This window comes from Alosa alosa, chromosome 7 (assembly GCF_017589495.1).
Source record: "Alosa alosa isolate M-15738 ecotype Scorff River chromosome 7, AALO_Geno_1.1, whole genome shotgun sequence".
NCBI classification, from domain to species: domain Eukaryota; kingdom Metazoa; phylum Chordata; class Actinopteri; order Clupeiformes; family Clupeidae; genus Alosa; species Alosa alosa.
In genome coordinates this window covers 23110032-23128102 of record NC_063195.1, presented here as the reverse complement: position 1 = coordinate 23128102, position 18071 = coordinate 23110032, and the positions used below count along the sequence as shown (strand labels likewise).

Sequence of the window (18071 nt, the reverse complement as noted above, 5' to 3'; positions counted from 1 at the left end):
CCAGCACTTAATATCCTGGAGACAATCCAGAAGAGGCTGAATGGAGTTATCAGATTTTAAGGGCAGGTATAACTGCGTGTCATCAGCATAGAAGTGAAAAGAGATGTCATATCGCCGGATGATGTCACCAAGGGGGAGCATGTATAAACAGAACAGCAAAGGGCCCAAAATGGAGCCTTGCGGGACCCCATAGGAGACAGGAGCTGAGGAGGAAGAGGAGCAACCAAGGGATACTGAGAAGGTTCTGTGTCTGAGGTAGGAGCTGAACCAAAGTAGTGCTGTCCCCATGCTGGAAAAATAGCTGGTGGTTATGGCTGAGGCACTTACAGACTATCTGGAGATGTGTGAATTAATCTGCAATACATGAGGAAGCCAAGAGTGCCTAAAGGGTACTACATACTTGACGTTCCTGACCGGTAGCACAACAATGTGACGTCAAAATGACGTAGATCTCTCTGGTGCGCCAGGATTTTGGCTGGGTAGCGCACCACTCTATTTTTTTCAGCGGCGCGACAAACCAGAAACCGAAAGATGGACTAGTTCGAGGGCAAGCAAGAGTTGCAATTCGGAGGACCGTTTTGTTACAGTCGTGAATTTTTAATAGTTTGCTGGATAAGTTAACAAAGTTACCAGCGAGTCGCAACACATGGACTTAAGAGAAAAGAATATAAAATATTAATTTTCAACCTAATGATATCTACTAAGACCTGAATAAAATCTCTTTCCACTTTATGAAATTACACAAACTCATCCAGCTGCTAGCTAGCCAGTTAACTAAAATGTTTAAATCATTCAAATTTACTTCGGGATGACTAAAGTATCTATCTATCTATCTATCTATCTATCTATCTATCTATCTATCTACCTGCACACACCTTGGAAACTAGATGATAATGATGATGGTAGTTTTGAATAGCAGCAACCAAAGTCTGAAGTACCATCACAGAGGCTAGCTAGTGTTTTTTACTGCCATTGACGCCAATGCTTCTGACAGTTTCTTCTACTGTGTAACGTAGTTAGCGTTAGCTTTATTGCACTTAGTGTCGCGACCACCACGCGCTAGTATAAATGGTTACGGCACTCCCATGATGTCACATTGTCGCGCTACAGGTCGGGAACAGCGAGTATGTAGAAGCCCATTTTCCTCCCTCACCCTAATCAGGGTTGGCTGTAATCCCAAGGATTCTTTCACTCCCAGCCCCTTCTATAGCACTAAAGGCTCTGGTACGGTCCCGCGTCACATTTGCGCGTGTCGAAGACGTGCGTCATTTTTGCCGTGGACGTGAAGCATATTCCAACTTCTGCTGTCCTGAATGCACGTTAAATCATTAAGGTTAGCGCCTGCGCTCTCACGGATTAACTGTGATACTCTGCCCCACCAACTGGGGGGGTAAAGTCGAGCCTGAAAGTAGGACACAACCACCAAAGAAGCCTGAAACGCTACTGAAGAAAAGAAGAACGTGGGATGTGCGAGCACTGAACGAAGGAAGAGCTAACGAAGGAAAAAGCACCACGAGTACTTTCGCCTGTCTGCTGGGAAGTTTGATAAGTTGGCCCATCGTACCGCTCCATGTATCATCCACCAGAACACACACAGCACACCTGTTGGTATAGCTGAGAGACTTGCTTATAGCTTAGCCTACTTGCTTATTAGGCTACTTAGCCTATAGCTAAGTGACTCGGTGCCGCGAGGACAGCAATATTGGTGCGATACAAAGTAAAGACATTTTTCTAAACACAACAGTGTCATGGTAAGAAAGAGTTGTGCGTACAGATGTCCTCAATTAAGTCTTCACATCTGCCTCATACCAAAAAGTATGAACCAAAAACCTGTAATTATGACGTGTCAATAAAAGTTTTGAAGTAGCCTAACTCTTTGTGTTCATAATGTATAATGTCTCACTGTGATAATGGGTGTATTTAGAGCAAGAGGTAGCCTAGGTTATTCCTTCAATTATTATTATGATAACGCATTATCCGGTGTTGCCAGGTGAGTTTCGAGATTTGAGTTCAGCATTGTTCAGGAGTAGGTGATAATGATTGCACCTGGAAGAGGTAGGCTACATTCCCTTTATTATTATAATCACTATTGATAACGATTATTATATCGGAACAGGCGAGAATGCATCTCGATCAGTGTTACTGGGTTTAGCCTGAACGTTGTAGATAGATACCTTTATATGGCTCTGGGTTTTAGATTTTGATTTCAGCATTGTTCAGTAATAGGTGCTAGGCTACGCTCATTTTTAAAAGATGCATTTAATCCAAAGTCATGTCAGCTCTATGCAGGGAGTAGGGCTGTCACTTTTTATTCGAACATGACGTGAAATATCCGAAGTCGAACTATAAATAAACTATTCGGTTTTTAGTGCTGTGTAGCGCATTTCTACAGTCTATGATTAGTTTTATTTTATTGTTTGCCATCTCATTCAGTGCTCTATGATCCAGGGCTCATGACCAAATCAAGCCAATATAATAGTAGCCACAACCCTGTTTCGACAATGAAAGATAACGCACAGAACGGCCAGCCTGAGCAGACACGTCCCAACTCATCTAAAATGTGGTGTCTTGAAATACATTGGGTTCTACACCATAGATGGTAAAGTAACCGTTAAAGATAATGTTAAAGAATGTATCTGTGGATTGTGGCTTTACATCGGTTGAAGTTGACTCCATGTCGTGGTGTTTCACGTAACTCGATAGCCAGGCAAGCTGAGGACAGGCGTTCTGCTCCATCGTCGTTATGGTAACCAAACAAGTCTTCTTCTGTCTAGGTTTGTTTCTAGGTTTTAAGCGTTGTTCTTCTATGTGGTCCACCTACTGGAGGGGAGTGTTTACAGCAGTTCCGTTTCACACATGCGCAGTCTATGCATCACTTTGACGCGCAGTCTTAAATTTCGGTCGACTCAAAGACGCGACGCATGCCGTAAAAATGACGCAATTCTCGTCACACGCTCACCAGACGCGGGAGACGCGGGAGCGTACCATAGGCTTAACTTGGATTTGAATTCATATCAATGCACTACTCTTATCCAATTTACTACCCTTATCCAATTTACTACCCTTATCCAAACTACTACCCTTACCCACCTTTCTACCCCTTACCCAATTTACTACCCTTATCTGGTTCATTAGGGTAAATCCTTCTAACTTTCCCGCCTCTTGCCCTGAGTCAGTCATTTTCATTCTTGAGAGAACAACATTGTGAGCACATAGCGCACTGGTCGCTGCGACATATTTGGATGGCGAGGTCGCAATGTTGTGGTAACTTGGCACCAAATTAAAACTTACGTAAACAATCTCGGTACCAACTGCCAACGTTATCAGTTGACCAGGCAACCATGACTCTGCCACTACCACTTTCTGACAACGTCGCTGCAATGTCATGTGTTAGCTGGGAAAACCTGTTGTGTTTTTTTTTCTTTTTTTTTCTCAGTGACTTGTCTGATGATTTTCACAAACAAAATCCTGCTGCATGAACATGCCCCCCTAGCTGTAATAACATAGCATAGGCTCTTCAGAACATGCATGTGCAAAGCAATCAGATGAATTGGAATTCAGGCACACAACACTCCTTTCTAGAGCCCTCATGCTCATAGATTTCTGGCATGTAGTCATTTCTCTCTGATTAGTGAGCTGGTAATTTCATCTTCCCTGTCATGGATTCTCTTTTCTCCTGCCCTGCGTGTGTGTGTGTGTGTGTGTGTGTGTTTGTGTTTCTTTCTCTCTCTCTCTCTCTCGCTCTCTGTGTGTGTGTGTACTGTATGTGTGTGTGTGTGTGTGTTTGCGCCTCTCTCTCTCTCTGTGTGTGTGTGTGTGTGTGTTCTCCTGCGCTGCTCTTTCCCAAAGGAGTCAAATCTCTCAGAGAATGGCGCGCAGACGGCATCAGCATCCGTGATGAGAGAAACAAGTGGGTCTGGCTAATAGGTTTGCGGTGATGGATGAGGAAGGATGGTTGTGGTAGAGTGAAGGGCTTCTTCAGTAATGGGTGTGACACAAAGACAAGAGAAACGGGGGGAGAGAAAGAAATAAACTAAGAGAGAGAGAGAGAGAGAGAGAGAGAGAGAGAGAGAGAGAGAGATTGAGAGAGAGAGAGAGAGAGAGAGAGAGAGAGAGAGAGATTGAGAGAGAGAGAGAGAGAGAGAGAGAGAGGAGGAGGGAGCATATCAAATTTGCTAAATAAAATCAGGGCAAAGTGGTGAGTTTCATCTTGAAAATGCAGTGCATGGAGAAAACATAATAATTTCAGAAACAAATATAAATATTGAGCATTTCAGGTAAAATCAATCAAACAGCTGTTGGGTTGTTTTAATAATAATAATAATAATAATACTACTAATAATAATAATAATAATAAACTAATACAGAACATTAAAGAAAATAGATGTTTTCAGATGTTTTTGCATATGAAATTTGAAATTTGGGTGCAAGCCCTGAGCCCCCAATTGCCTTTGGGTCACATCTTAGTGTCTTCCCAAATCATAACATGATGACATCTACGAATTTTACCGTTTGTGGCATCACCATTTTGGTCACGCAAACATCTCCCCCCTCCACTCCAAGCACACCGATACACAGTGCTCTGAGTGAGAGCAACACAAGCCGTGTGTGTGTGTGTGTGTGTGTGTGTGTGTGTGTGGCACCCTCCCCAACATGAGCGCTGTGTCCCTTCCCAAAACAAATGCCGTGTGTGAGTGTGTGTGTGTGTGGCACCCTCCCCAACATGAGCGCTGTGTCCCTCCCCAACACAAGCGGCGTGTGTGTGTGTGTGTGACACCCTCCCCAACACAAGCACCTTGTGTGTGTGTGTGTGTGTGGCATCCTCCCCAACATGAGCGCCGTGTCCCTCCCCAACACGAGTGGCGTGTGTGTGTGTGTGTGACACCCTCCCCAACATAAGCACCTTGTGTGTGCGTGTGTGTGTGTGGGTTTGTGTGTGCCACCCTCCCCAACATGAGCGCCTGTCCCTCCCCAATGCGAGCGGTGTGTGTGTGTGGCACCCTGTAAATGCCAGCCCTCGCCTCTGACTGTGGCCTTTTCATGGCGTCTCCGCTCCTTGATGTGACGCGGCTTGAGACATGACTCGTGAGATAAGACTGACAACTCACAGCAAAAGGGGTAGTGGTGTGTCTCTCTTTGTCTCTGTATGTGTGTGTGTGTGTGTGTTTAGGTGGGTGGGTGAGTGTGTGTGTGTGTTTAGGTTGGTGTGTGAGAGTGTGGGTGAGAGTGTGTGTGTGTGTGAGTGTGTTTTTGTGTGTGTTTCTCTCTGTGAGTGTGTGTGTGTGTGTGTGTGCTTTAATTGTAATATACTTTTAGGTGCCCCCCCCCCAATATTCAGCTAGCTCAAAGAGCCCATTGTGTACATTTAGGATTTGTTAATTATTTATTGTTAGCATCATACCATACCAATACTACTTCTTTATACAGTCTATGCAAACTACATTTACAAAATTAACGTATTTAATAATCAAATTATAACAATACGTCAGAGGAAGCAAAGACATTAGCGTGAGAATATTTTGTAAAACTGGTGAAACAGGTTGTGTTCTTCCTGGGGATTTTGAATTATCGCACCTGTTAAACTCTTGCAGGGACAAAATGCAGACAATTTGCTCTACACTTTTGTCCTCTGCCTCCTAGTGGATACTTTGATATGTTAAGACGGCAAAATTTGATTTTTGCTACCTCAGAGCTAACTTGCAATGCAACTTGCCATTGGTAGTTAGCTTCAGTTAACACCCGGATCTCCTTATATGGTCAAAGATGGCAGCTTTTGGTTCCTTTTTGTAGGCAAACCTCAGAGGTCTATGTTGACTCAATGGTACGGCCTTGGTGCTACAGTCAACCTTCCCTTCCCCGCTACACCCTCATACACGCACTGCTCATCTTCTTCTTCCTGTGAATCAGCTGATTACAATGACAGGCATGTGTCTGGGGTGTGGATCTGGACGGAGTCAGCCAAATACAGTTATGATGTCACTTCCACCCCAGTTCCACGAATGACATATATACAGTACATGTACATTCACTGGGTGAAATCAGTTCCTGCCATTCTATCATATGTACAAATTCATGAACCCATGTGATATGTGTATATGTTTTATTTCAAACAATAATGTCTAACAATAATACTGTTTTTCTCTTTTTTTGTGCCATTCTATCTTGTGCCTTTGAGTGCTGAATAAGCATTACAACATTACATCACAACGAAACAACTTGGTTGTGCAACATCTGCATTGGCTTTCTACTGGAGGTGAAGGGAGAAGTGAAAAGGCAGTGCATTCTTTCTTATAAATAATGACCAATCTCTACATCTGCCGTTTTTTCATTTGTATTTCAGAATTATATGGTGTTCTACAATTGTCACGTGTACAGTAAGTGGTGGGTCAAGAGAGGATTATTGTCAGTGCTTTCCTGGCAATTCTCTCTAATGAGGTCTCTACACTTAACTGACATCATATCATCTCTACACTCTCTTCCTCCGTCGGTGATATAACCATTTATCATACCATTTTCAAGTTTTTAAACACGTGATTATTTTGGAAAACAGTGGGAGTGCGCTGCTTGAAAAAGTTTAGTCATAGTTTAGCAACGACCGTCGGTAAAGGACAAAAGTTGAGTGAGATCGTTTTGAGTGCACACTTTCTGTAGTTAACGATTTTGAGATACACATGCAAGTGGCTCCATAGGTTCTGATATATGGCAGAGTTCTGTGAGGGACTCGGGCATGTGCTTTCTAACAGTTCGCCTACACTACACCCTCAAGGCCCATTCATCTGCAGGGAAAAACCTTGAAATTTGGAATAACACTTTCATTGAACCCTGTCGAAGAAAACCTTGACATAAACGCATCACACTACATATCCAATCTGTGTTAGTCACCATGAGAGTTGATATGACTAGTAAGATGTCATGTCAGTTGTGTTAACAGCTCTTTACTGATGACGAACACATGACAGTGATACTTCTGGTGAAATTAGAGTAATCGGCAGAGTAAAGGGTCAAAGTCTTGATATGTGCTACACAAGAACTAGTCTTAAGAGGAAAATATTTTCCAAGAGGTGCTAAAGATGATAAGAAATCGATTGTGTGTGTGTGTGTGTGTGTGTGTGTGTGTGTGTGTGTGTGCGTGTGCATTTGCCTTTGTGTCCCTGTGTGTGTCTTCTGAGTGACCTCAGAAATTAGCCATTACACCAGAGAGAGGGGCTGACCATTTCATTATTCCCTGTCATTTCCTTGTCCAGTCATTCAATCCCATGAGCGTGCTCTCAGGAGGGTCATTTGGTATGCACACAGGCCACCATTACGGCCTGACTCCAAACCCAGAAACCTTACCAGGCCACTGTCCCTGCCAAACGAGGGCTCTGCCGCGACTGGACAGCATCTCAATCTGTCCCCTACCTCGACTGTAATGGATTTCAAGTTATTTGATTTTGAACAGTAATTAATGGCATTGCCTGGATTTTGTGCTGGCGTTTCGACAGCAAACAACTTGGTTGGGTAGTATACAGGACACTGTTTGTGCAGTAACAAATGTGAATGGGAATATTGTGTTGGAATCAATATTTGTTTAAACTGCTTGTTTTTGACAAGTAGTCATTGATGCTAAAAAGATGTAACCCTTCAAATCAAGATACTGAGGATTCTGATGAGGACGACATCAAGGGGCTTCATGTTCTACGTCCTGAGGTGTTTTAGCAAAAGTGTGAAATGGTAAATAACATAGAGACAATTGAAAATGTCAGTCTCGCTGTCATTTAATAAATGTCATTGCACAGTAATAACAGTCCGGACAAAGCCGGATGAACCCCTCCTCAGTTCATCCCAGCTGGAAACCATTTAAAGTTCCACTTTTAGGCTTTTTTTTATTTTCTTCTACAAGGCACTCTTCGGCTTTGAATTTGTGTTTTACTGTTGTGTGGATATAGGATTTTTTTTAGACCTATAGATTTTTTTTTGCCTTACCTCTGCCTGCCCATACAGCTCAAATTTGCTGTTAACTGCAAATATCCAACAATAAATGACATGACTGGAAGCAAGTCTAGCTGGTCGCCCACTCATTTCAGTTTAAATTAGTCTCATCGCATCGCGGCCTCCATTTGAAGAACATTTGCTTTTTTGTTTAAGTATGCCCCTGGTTCTGTTAATGATCCTGATGGAATGCAACACACAGATATACTTCAAGTCACCAAGTAGAAAAAGGAAACAAGCATTGGTCATTTCTTCATATTTCCAATACACTTGAACTTGATTTTGCGATTTTGTTTATCATGATAAACCCTTATGAACAGCTTATAATGGCTACAACAATGGGATGCCTTTGTGATTACATTATGTGAATATCTGTTCCAGCATATGACTAACCATTGGTGATGTGGGTTTAGGTTGAGAATCACACAGAACTGCTTAATTTAAGATGCTCTCTGGTATTAAGATATGCCTCACATAATCTGATTTGCAAACCAGAATCTCTAATGCAATTTGCCTGGTGACCACTGCATACAACACTGTGTGTGTATAAGTGTGTGTTTGTTCTCTCTCTCTCTCTCTCTCTGTGTGTGTGTGTGTGTGTGTTTGTTTTCTGTGTGTGTGTGTGTGTGTGTGTGAGAGTGTGTTTGTTTTCTGTGTGTGTGTGTGTGAGAGAGAGAGTTGAGGGATTGATGGGGGGGGGGGGACTGGCATGAATGATGAAGACTGGCACAAGGCTAATGAGGGCCAAACTGATTTACTCGAACCCTTCCAGATGATCCAATGTTATAAGACAGACTCCATGCAAAGCCCAAGAATGGAGTTGAATCCTCTGGGACGTACCGAGCCCTTTTCTGCTAAATTAGGAAGCTAGGAACTATTTTCAGTCTTGGTTGGGCCATTTTGCATTAGTAGCCATTTTGCTTGACTCTGAAAGAAGCCGAAAAAAGACAGATGCAACTATATGCCCCTCCAAAAAAATAAATAAAATGAGTCCTGCTTTCATTCAGTTTGTTGATGACCACATTGGCATGTGTAACCATTCCATCGATTCTCATACACTTATACCTTATGCAGAACTCTTGAATTCTCAATTAATATTTGCTTTCTGCCACAAATAAGCATGTCACAAATCCACACCACAACTCAATGAGTCAACGTGCGTTTTGCGTTCTTCGTTTTAAAAATGAATTTCCACCCGGTCTTACGCATTAACCACCGGTGACGAGGGAGTGTATTCTTCAGGGATGCGTCATGACGCACTGAGAATGAAAATTTGATTGCCCTTCAGTACCGGTCAGATATTAAGATGTATAAAATGCGACCACAGACATAGCATTGGCAGTCGAAGACACTTTGGAGTTCGTAAGAAAATTAAGACCTCACAAACTAGAGATTTTTTTTTTCGGTAGGGGAGTACACAGACTGCATTTCCGAACCTTGGAGAGCTCTCGCGGATCGCTCCATCTGGGAACAAGTGTCTTAGCTGATAATTGTACGTTAGATTTGCATTGACTGTGGCATTTTATCACAACCACTGCAAATTCCAACATTCGTTATAATTTACATATAGACAAGCTTCGTAGAGAAGAAAAAAATTGCATTGTATTTTTATTCGCAGCTTTCTTCTTGATAAATTACGTTTTTGAAGATGATAGAAAAGAAAAACAGATCTACATCTTACAATCGTATACCTTCTTAGGAAACCATTCAGGTTTATTTCAGTGCTGTTTTTTCTCTCTCTCACGTTTAGCACAACTATGAGACAAATAAGCGCATCCCAACCTCTGGTCCTAGTGGTACTTCTGAGCGCACTGAGTTGCAAGACCCTGGGTCTCCCGGCTCTTTCCATCTCAGCGATGAGGTAAATTGATATCTAGTTATGATACACTTTACATGAATCCGTTGTTGGCTGTTTTCCAGTGTGCACATAATGGATCTGGTGAAAGTCCGAAGCAGAGGTGTTTATTTCCAAAGGTCGTGTATATATCTACAGGCGAGGTGGTGTGTGCGTTATCGCTTGATATCCAAGTTCCCTTGTGTATTTGTTTAGATCAGAAGATCTTGACGGAGATGGGAGTGACAGCGACCTTTCCAACAGTCCGTCAGCACAAGACTTAGAGAGCTATAAACTACTTTATGAGATTGCAAACACTATCGCAAGGTATTGTATGACATGAGAGACAGTTTAATGCATTTCATTGTTTTATTGTGTGATTTATTCCTACCGTTTTTATTTATCCAACGATCATGTAGCCTGCATAAAATACTAGTCTGTCACAAAATATTGTAATCTGAGCCATAGTGCATTTGTGATTTGTAGACCAAGAAGACACGCAGATGGTCTTTTTACTAGTGGTTACAGCAAACTCCTCGGTCAGCTTTCAGCCAAAGAATATCTGGACTCCTTGATGGGGAAGCGAATCAGGTACTAATCATTAGTCGGTTGAACATCTAATAGAAGAGAATGTAAACGACACCGTGTTAACAATTAGCCTAATCATTGCTAAACAAATAATTCCATCTGTATGCATCCACAACTACGAGGCTAAGTTCTAACTGGTGTGATTGTATCTTTGTAGTGATGACCTCGATGATGAACACTTGTTAGCAAAGCGTCACTCGGATGCGGTCTTCACCGACAACTACAGTCGTTACCGCAAAGAAATGGCAGTGAAGAAGTTCCTCAACTCCGTCCTGACAGGGAAAAGAAGGTACAAATTATTTCGAGACTTTCAAGCATTTTGTTGAGCTGGGTTTCAGCTTTAGAGAGTAGACAATGAAGACAAATCCCAGTCGTTTGCTCATTCTTAAGTGTAAACATGGAATAAAGGGTAGCTTTTTTATCGGTGGCTTTTGAACTCAGTCTTATCCCATTGGCGAACGTTAACTAATAAAACATGTTTCATTAGTTTATTTTATCAGACAGATTTAATGTTTTGATGATGTTTTAAGCCCCCACCGTCGACTTCAAGGCTCCTAACCAACCTTAACCCTAACCCTTGCCTAACCCTAGTGCCTACCATGCAGCGCTGCCTGGAAGACGACGTTAGAGGAAACATGCATTGTGTATAGTGCTGAAAACACACTGCCTAATGATATGCAAAGGACGCGCCCATTCATAATTGTGTCTTTTTCTCTCGCAGTCAAGAGGACTCTCTCTCTATGCCCGAGGAGTCGATCATATGATGCAGCAGGTTCTTAAGCCATCGTCCCTAAGTAGGTGTGTGAGTATTTGACATTAGCTCTGTGTCTTACCTCATTACACTTATACCTTTATGGGTCAGCATGTGCTCGCCAACACAGTTATGCGCTGTCGCGTTTTATTAATGTATATGCCCGTGCACAATGTTGTAAACGTATGTTAATTACTTAGAAATTACTTAGAATCGATTTAGTTTTTATTTCCCCTTCAATTTTCTGTAGAAAATACAGGATGTGCCCTTTTACCTGCATATTCGGTGGCATCGCTGGCAGCGCGCTAAGTCAAAACATTTCAACAAAATAGATCCAAAGAGGACAATGTGTGTTTCATACTGTATACCCTGCGCCACATGGTTGAGCATTAGATCATTGTAATGATCGGATTAACTAATGCTGTAAGGCCGATAATGGGAATATGCCGAGGTTGTGCGTAATGGCGCATGGCGCATGACGTATGGCATTTGTTTAATACGCACAGATCCAGATCCTCGATCAGTGCTTTGTTGGTGTGAGTGTAACGAGCTTAGCATATCCATGACCTTCCGTATCTTCTCTTCTAGACATCGTGATGCATAGCAGCGGTTTTATTCCTCACCAAGACGTGCCCTCAGTCGGATGCCAAACCTGATGTTTACAGATGCCATTGCCAACACACAGCAAGCAACAATATTTGCCAAACTACCAGTATGCTCTATCATATACAGCAAGCCATCGGGAGGTGCAGAAGAAAACATATTTATATAAATATTTCTTACACTTGCAGTATGTATCCAGATGTTGTTATCTATCTAAAGACACTAACAAATTGCAACAGATATTAATGACGATGTCTCTGCACTACATGAGAGACTATCTGAATGTGAACTTGCAAACTTGCAAAAACATTTAAAAAATAATAATAAAATAATAAAGCAATGAATTCGAATGACGTTTTTAACTATGGCCTGCAGTCTTAGTTGTTACAGACCAGTAACAACATTCTATTGTTTGTTTAGCTTGTCTTAAAATATACCTTAATGGAGTTTGGTTTGTTGATGAATGTATTTAAACATTTACAGATAAATAAAGTGGACAACAAACACTGGGTGATATGCTGGCACATACACTGCCCACTCCTCCGCTTTACTATAGTTAATAGTTACTCGGTGCGACTCTGCGACTCTCTCTCTCTCTCTCTCTCTCTCTCACACACACACACACACACACACACACACACGCAGCGCGCAGAGAGAGAGCGAGAGAGACTAACCAAAACATACCAGGGCGCAAGAGAGACAAACAGACATAGAGAGATGTACGCACACACTTAACTCAGGTGGCCAGATGGGGAGCTGCAGGTGACTGCGGAGGAGGTGTGTTGCAAACTTTACTGGGAGTGGGGGACACAAAGAAATGGCAGTTGTATGTCAAGACATCCCCCGGGAGTTTCTCTCCTGTGGGTCTGTGCGCACGGCACGTCTTTGACATTTACCTGTGGTGTTAACGGTGCAGATGCTCCATGCTCAATAACAGCAGTTGAAGGGGTTCTGAGTCTGAGATCTTATATTTCTGCAAATAGTGATTCTGAACATAAGTAGCACTAGGTGCAATCTCATACTCATTTTTTTTATTTTGATAATTTTGTCATTGCTTATTTTGACATCTCTGGGAAGCATGATATATTAGTGTCACTACTTTATGTCGTACAGCAGAGGGCGCGCGTTACAACTGAATCTAAAACATGATCAGACCCGTGACGAGATGTTCATGAGCTGCATTACTCACGGTACCGAAGAGAAAATTGTTTGCGTGACACCAGCTAGAGCGCTTTGTTTATTCGTCTCTTTTGCCAAGCAAACCTGGAATATTCTCATTAACACATTTGTGGTAAGTTATTAGTTGACAAAACCCCGAATATGTAACGTTTCTCGGCACATATAATGTGAAAACCTTGAACAGTTTAGTTTTGTTGTTTTATCATGAATTTCTTATTTTATCATTACCCGTTTTTAAATATGAACTGTCAGGTATGTATATGTATCACATGCATGGACTTGTTCAGAGAGAATTGTGTGAGAAGCCAAAAATCATGAAATAATGAATGTACAAAAGTAAGGGAACACCCAGCTGCACAAGGAAAAGAGTAGCACTGTAGGCTAAGTCAAATGCAGAGCCGGACAGTATACGGAGTACATTTACTTGAGTACAGTACTTGAGTACAATTTTGAGGGATCTGTACTTTACCCGAGTATCATTTTTGGAGTCCTCATGACTTTACTCAAGTACATTTGAGAGGCAAATATTGTACTCTTTACTCCACTACATTTATATCCATAACCGTGAGTACCCGTTACTACTTCTAAAAAAAAGAAAAAAAACAAAAATCTCGGAAACCCTCGATTTGTTGTTTCCCTCTCAAACGTGATTGGATTGTGCAGGCACCACTGATTGGGACAGCCTATCAGCAATCACCTTCAGCTTTCCCAAAGTCAACTCCATGGTCAGATTTAGGGCCTGTCCACACTGAGACGCTTTTTAGGTTAAACGCAGAGGTTTTGCTTCGTCTTGGCCGAAAGTCCCAAACGAATCCTGTAAACGCACTGCCCGAAACCGCACTTTTTTCTGAAACCTGGTCCCAGAGTGGAGAAATCTGAAACCGTAGTCCGCTTGAGTTTGTTTAGACAGCGAAACCGCGACATCCTGCTTTATGTGATCGATGATGTCATCGTCACACCTCAGCTGCCCTGGATTTGCACTTATAGTATTGCCTAACAATACTAGTTTTCATACATGACATTACCTCCACGATTACACTCCGTTAAGATAAATATCACAACTGATGCTGCGCAGCTGATAGCTTTATGACTTGGTGGACTGAACATTGTTTTTTTTCCCGGTGTTTTTTATGCATTCTAGCTACTGTCAGTGACGCGAGAGAACTTAAGTTATTAGGAAAGTCACGCGGTGTAAGTTTAGGCTACATTAATTTGTGCGTAGTGCCAGTGTCATTCATTTATTTTACATGTCTTACAACATATATACATACGGAGCCCTAGAGGGGTCATCACAAAATGTTTTGCATGTTGAGAGAATGTGCGCTCGTTTTACTACATTGTGCGCTCGTTTTACTAAATTGTGCTCTTGTTTAACTAAATTGTGCCCTCGTTTAACTATATTGTGCACTGTTTTACTAAATCGTCACGCTTTGTTTTACTAAATTGTGAGCTCGGTTTACTAAATCGTGGTGCACAATTTACTATATTGTGCTCTCGCTTTTTTACTATAGTGTGAGCTCATTTTACTAAATTGAGCTCTCATTTTAAGCATAGTAAAACGAGGGCACAATTTATTAAACGAAAGTGCACTATTTACTAAAACGAAAACGATTTACTAAAACGAGGGCACGATTTATTAAAACGAGAGCACAATTTGTGAACATGGTTATAGAACATTGTGTGCACGATCTACTTAAACGTGGCCACAATTTGTAAAACGTGCACTCAATATTGTCTTGACACATGTAAACATGAGCACGTTATAGTATATTCGAGATCTCGATCTACTAAAACGCACCCACGAATAATTAAAACGTGGGCTCGAAGAAATTAAATTGTGTGCACAAAAACATAGTGTGGTGTCAAGGGGTATCCCCGGGAATGACGTCGGGAGGTGTGTCGCTTGTAGTGACGTAGAGGGAATCTCATTGATTGCAGTGCACCTGGTTATAGCCCCGTTAGGTAGGCTGTAGGTGGGAGAGCAGATGATTGTGTGTGTTTGTACAGGCCCCTTGCCAACATCGTCCAGCTGAATGTTTGGCGAAGTTTTGAGTGTTTGTTGAGGTCCAAGTGTATGCAGAGCTGTGGTGTTTATCGCGAACGGTGTGAGCTGGGCTACATAGCCTGAGAAGCTGAGCATCGTGAACGACACTGTTTATGTCTCCCGTTTCATAGTCCGTATCAAAGCTTACCTCGTTGTGTGCATCATTGGTGTGCGCGTGGGTTATATGGTGAGGCCCATCGGGCGCTAGAGGGAACCGTATTGTATTGGGTGGGTATTAGGCGATACTACTAATACGCAGTAGCCTATTTGTACCAACAGTAGGTATACGTGTTGTAATTGTTTGGGAGCTTGTCGCTGTGATGTGCTTCGATTGACTTCTAGACCTCACAGTTAAGTCAACAATCCAGGAGATAGTGGAAACCGGTCATTAGGCTACAACAGAGCCCGTGAGTAGCCTTTGTAGTAGAATTTCCCCATTATGGGTCTCCATAGCTGGCGGTTGACACCACAGTGCCCCTGCTACAAAGAGTAGAAGTCCGCTATAAAACATGACCACCTAAAGTCTTTAATTAGCTGCTTACGGTTATCATCACATTACCAATATGAACTGTTACAGACAGCTGTAGGCCTAGTCCATGTCAAGGTAACACGAAGTTGCCACCACAGCACAGCGAGCGGTGAGAAAATGTCGGGAATTACTAAATGTGAGCACGAAATACATATTTTGAGAGCTCAATTTAGGCCTACAACAGGGTCACGTGGTATTAATTCGAGGGCTCAATTAAAGGAAAACGTGCTCACGTTTTATTAATTCGAGGGCTTAATTAAAGGAAAACGTGCTCACAAATTATCACGACCAGAAAAAATATCACTTAAAGTGAGCTCTCCCGGGCTCCGTATATACATGCACAGTCGAGTGAAATCAGATATAAGCATACAAAGACGTTTAGAACTCACGTTAAGCCGATGGTAGCACACTGAATGCGAATGCACGATTTGATGCAGGCAAAAAAGTATTGACTGTTACTAACGAAGGTTTTATAGCAATATTATAAATGTGGCGACAGAATAGCCTAGAACTTGGGTAAGCCTTGCATTTAGTAGCCTAATTGCGGTGATAGCCAAAACTAATGTGAATCACGGACTATCCTACAACCAAAGAAAGTAAAGGTGATTAGTAGGCCTACCTCGTTAGCCAAATAAAGGACGGACTGCACCCTTCATAAACCGTGAAAATAAAGTTTATTAGTTTTACAGATTGGCTACAGTTGACAGTTCACCATCAGTCCACACAAACAATTCTGGTTTCCTTGCACTAGCCATTTCGCCGTAGCCTATTCTGTCTGTTTTTAAAGTGCAAGTTTTGGTGAATTTCTGTAAAGACACAGTGCCACCTATAGGCCTGGGGTATGAAGTAACGTGTTGAGTCGAGTTGAGTTGTGTTGAGATGGATCCGTTTGGACGCAAATATTCTTGATACGGTTCCAGGGAAGATGGAGGAAAAAAAGATCGGTTTGGTACGTGTGGACTAGGCCTTAGATAAGAGACGAAACCATGGATGAAACAATGGATGAAGACGCAGCAGGTCCATCCCGGGAATGTGCCAACCCGTCGCCCCACCTCGCCAGACTATTTAAAATTTCTGAACAAGTTAATGATAGTGTTTCAATTACAAAATAGTATTTTGTATTTGAATTACGTACATTCTCCAAGGTATTAACATTAACATTTTTCATAACTCAATGTAGGACGTTTCTGTACATAAATGTAAGCACTGTGGCAGTAGTAATGCAATATTTAGAAAATGTAGGCTATTCTTGTACTCTTGATACTTCAGTACTTTTAAAAACAAGTACTTCAGTACTTTTACTTAAGTAGACATCTGACTGTTGCACTTGAGTAAAACTTAGCAAAGGGTATCTGTACTTTTACTCAAGTAATGAAGCTGTGTACTCTGTCCGCCTCTGGTCAAATGACAGAGGGTGATTGTCGATCAAGTGTGTGCAAATCTGTTGGGGCTCTGTCCAGTTTGACGTTTAGTTTTAGCTAATAGCCGTCAGTGTGCAGAGGACGTTAGCTGTAGCAAGGTATGGGTGGCATACTAAACCTGAAATTGAAACAGCTGAAAGTTACACAGTAGATATAAAGGCTTTTCTTAAATGTGATGATGCCCCCATGTTATTTTGTTTCTCCATTATAGGCTATTCAATATTATAATGTTAGATGTCCAAAAAGCAATCCACCAAAGATTACAGAGAGCAAAGTGATGAACTGAAAATTGGACTTGATTTGGGCAATAAAAACAACAGTCTGCTTTTTTTGGTGTCTCTCAGACTCGAATCAAAGTCCTTTTAGGTAAGTCTCTCCACTCGGCAGCCATATTGCAACGCTTTTTGGGCACTCATCGGGCATCCTATTCGGCAGAAATGCGCGTGCACAAGGCTTCAGACACCAATCTTGCTCCAGTAGCGAGTTCACAACACATGATTGGCACGATGTCTTCACAACACTCCATATGATCGGCTCAATGTATTCACATCACACCACATCATTGGCTCAATGTATTCATATGTCAACGGTTTGCCGAGGAAGGGGTGGGATATGTGTAGACAACGGCCATATTGGCGTTACAAACTAGCCCCATGCATTTGGAGGATTTTTTGAGTGCTGTGTCTCCTCATTAGAAAGTCTCTGCTCGAATCACTTACCTTGGCTGAAAACGAAAGCAGTAGCCTACTTTGGGTTCCCTTTCAGCAAAACAGCACAATGTCCATCCACAGAAGGAAAAATCCATTAGGATTGACCAAAAAACATTGATTCAGACAGCAACAGACATTTTTTTACTTAGAAATGGCAGTGGCTACACTGAAATGTAAATGTTTCGGGGTCATGGAAATATTATTGACTGTGTTAAATCTGGTCAAGTATTGCTTTCACTTCACTTCATTGCAAGTATCACTTCAATATCAGACAAAAGGACCCTGAACAAACTGATAAACATCTTGGACAATGAGTGTCACCCACTCCACAGCACTATTGTTAAGCAGAAGAGCCTGATCAGCTGGAGACTTCGCTCACTGCCTTGCACAACGGACAGACTGAGAAAGTCATTTGTTCCCAGGGCCATTGAACTGTTCAAT

General features: G+C 42.0%; 1 protein-coding gene across 2 annotated transcripts; it reads left to right on the top strand.

Annotated features, from left to right (window-relative positions):
* Window positions 1-9301: 9301 nt before the first annotated feature.
* On the top strand, window positions 9302-12223 carry vipb (vasoactive intestinal peptide b). 2 transcript variants are annotated; one of them, XM_048249306.1, is made up of 7 exons: window positions 9302-9463; window positions 9722-9832; window positions 10022-10132; window positions 10292-10396; window positions 10551-10682; window positions 11115-11187; window positions 11733-12223. In XM_048249306.1, exons 2-6 carry the CDS (start codon window positions 9729-9731, stop codon window positions 11155-11157), a joined length of 495 nt encoding a protein of 164 aa, XP_048105263.1. In that variant the 5' UTR covers window positions 9302-9463; window positions 9722-9728; the 3' UTR covers window positions 11158-11187; window positions 11733-12223. The 2 variants fall into 2 exon arrangements, with proteins under 2 accessions (XP_048105263.1, XP_048105262.1); XM_048249305.1 differs by having other exon boundaries at window positions 11115-11191.
* Window positions 12224-18071: the final 5848 nt, after the last annotated feature.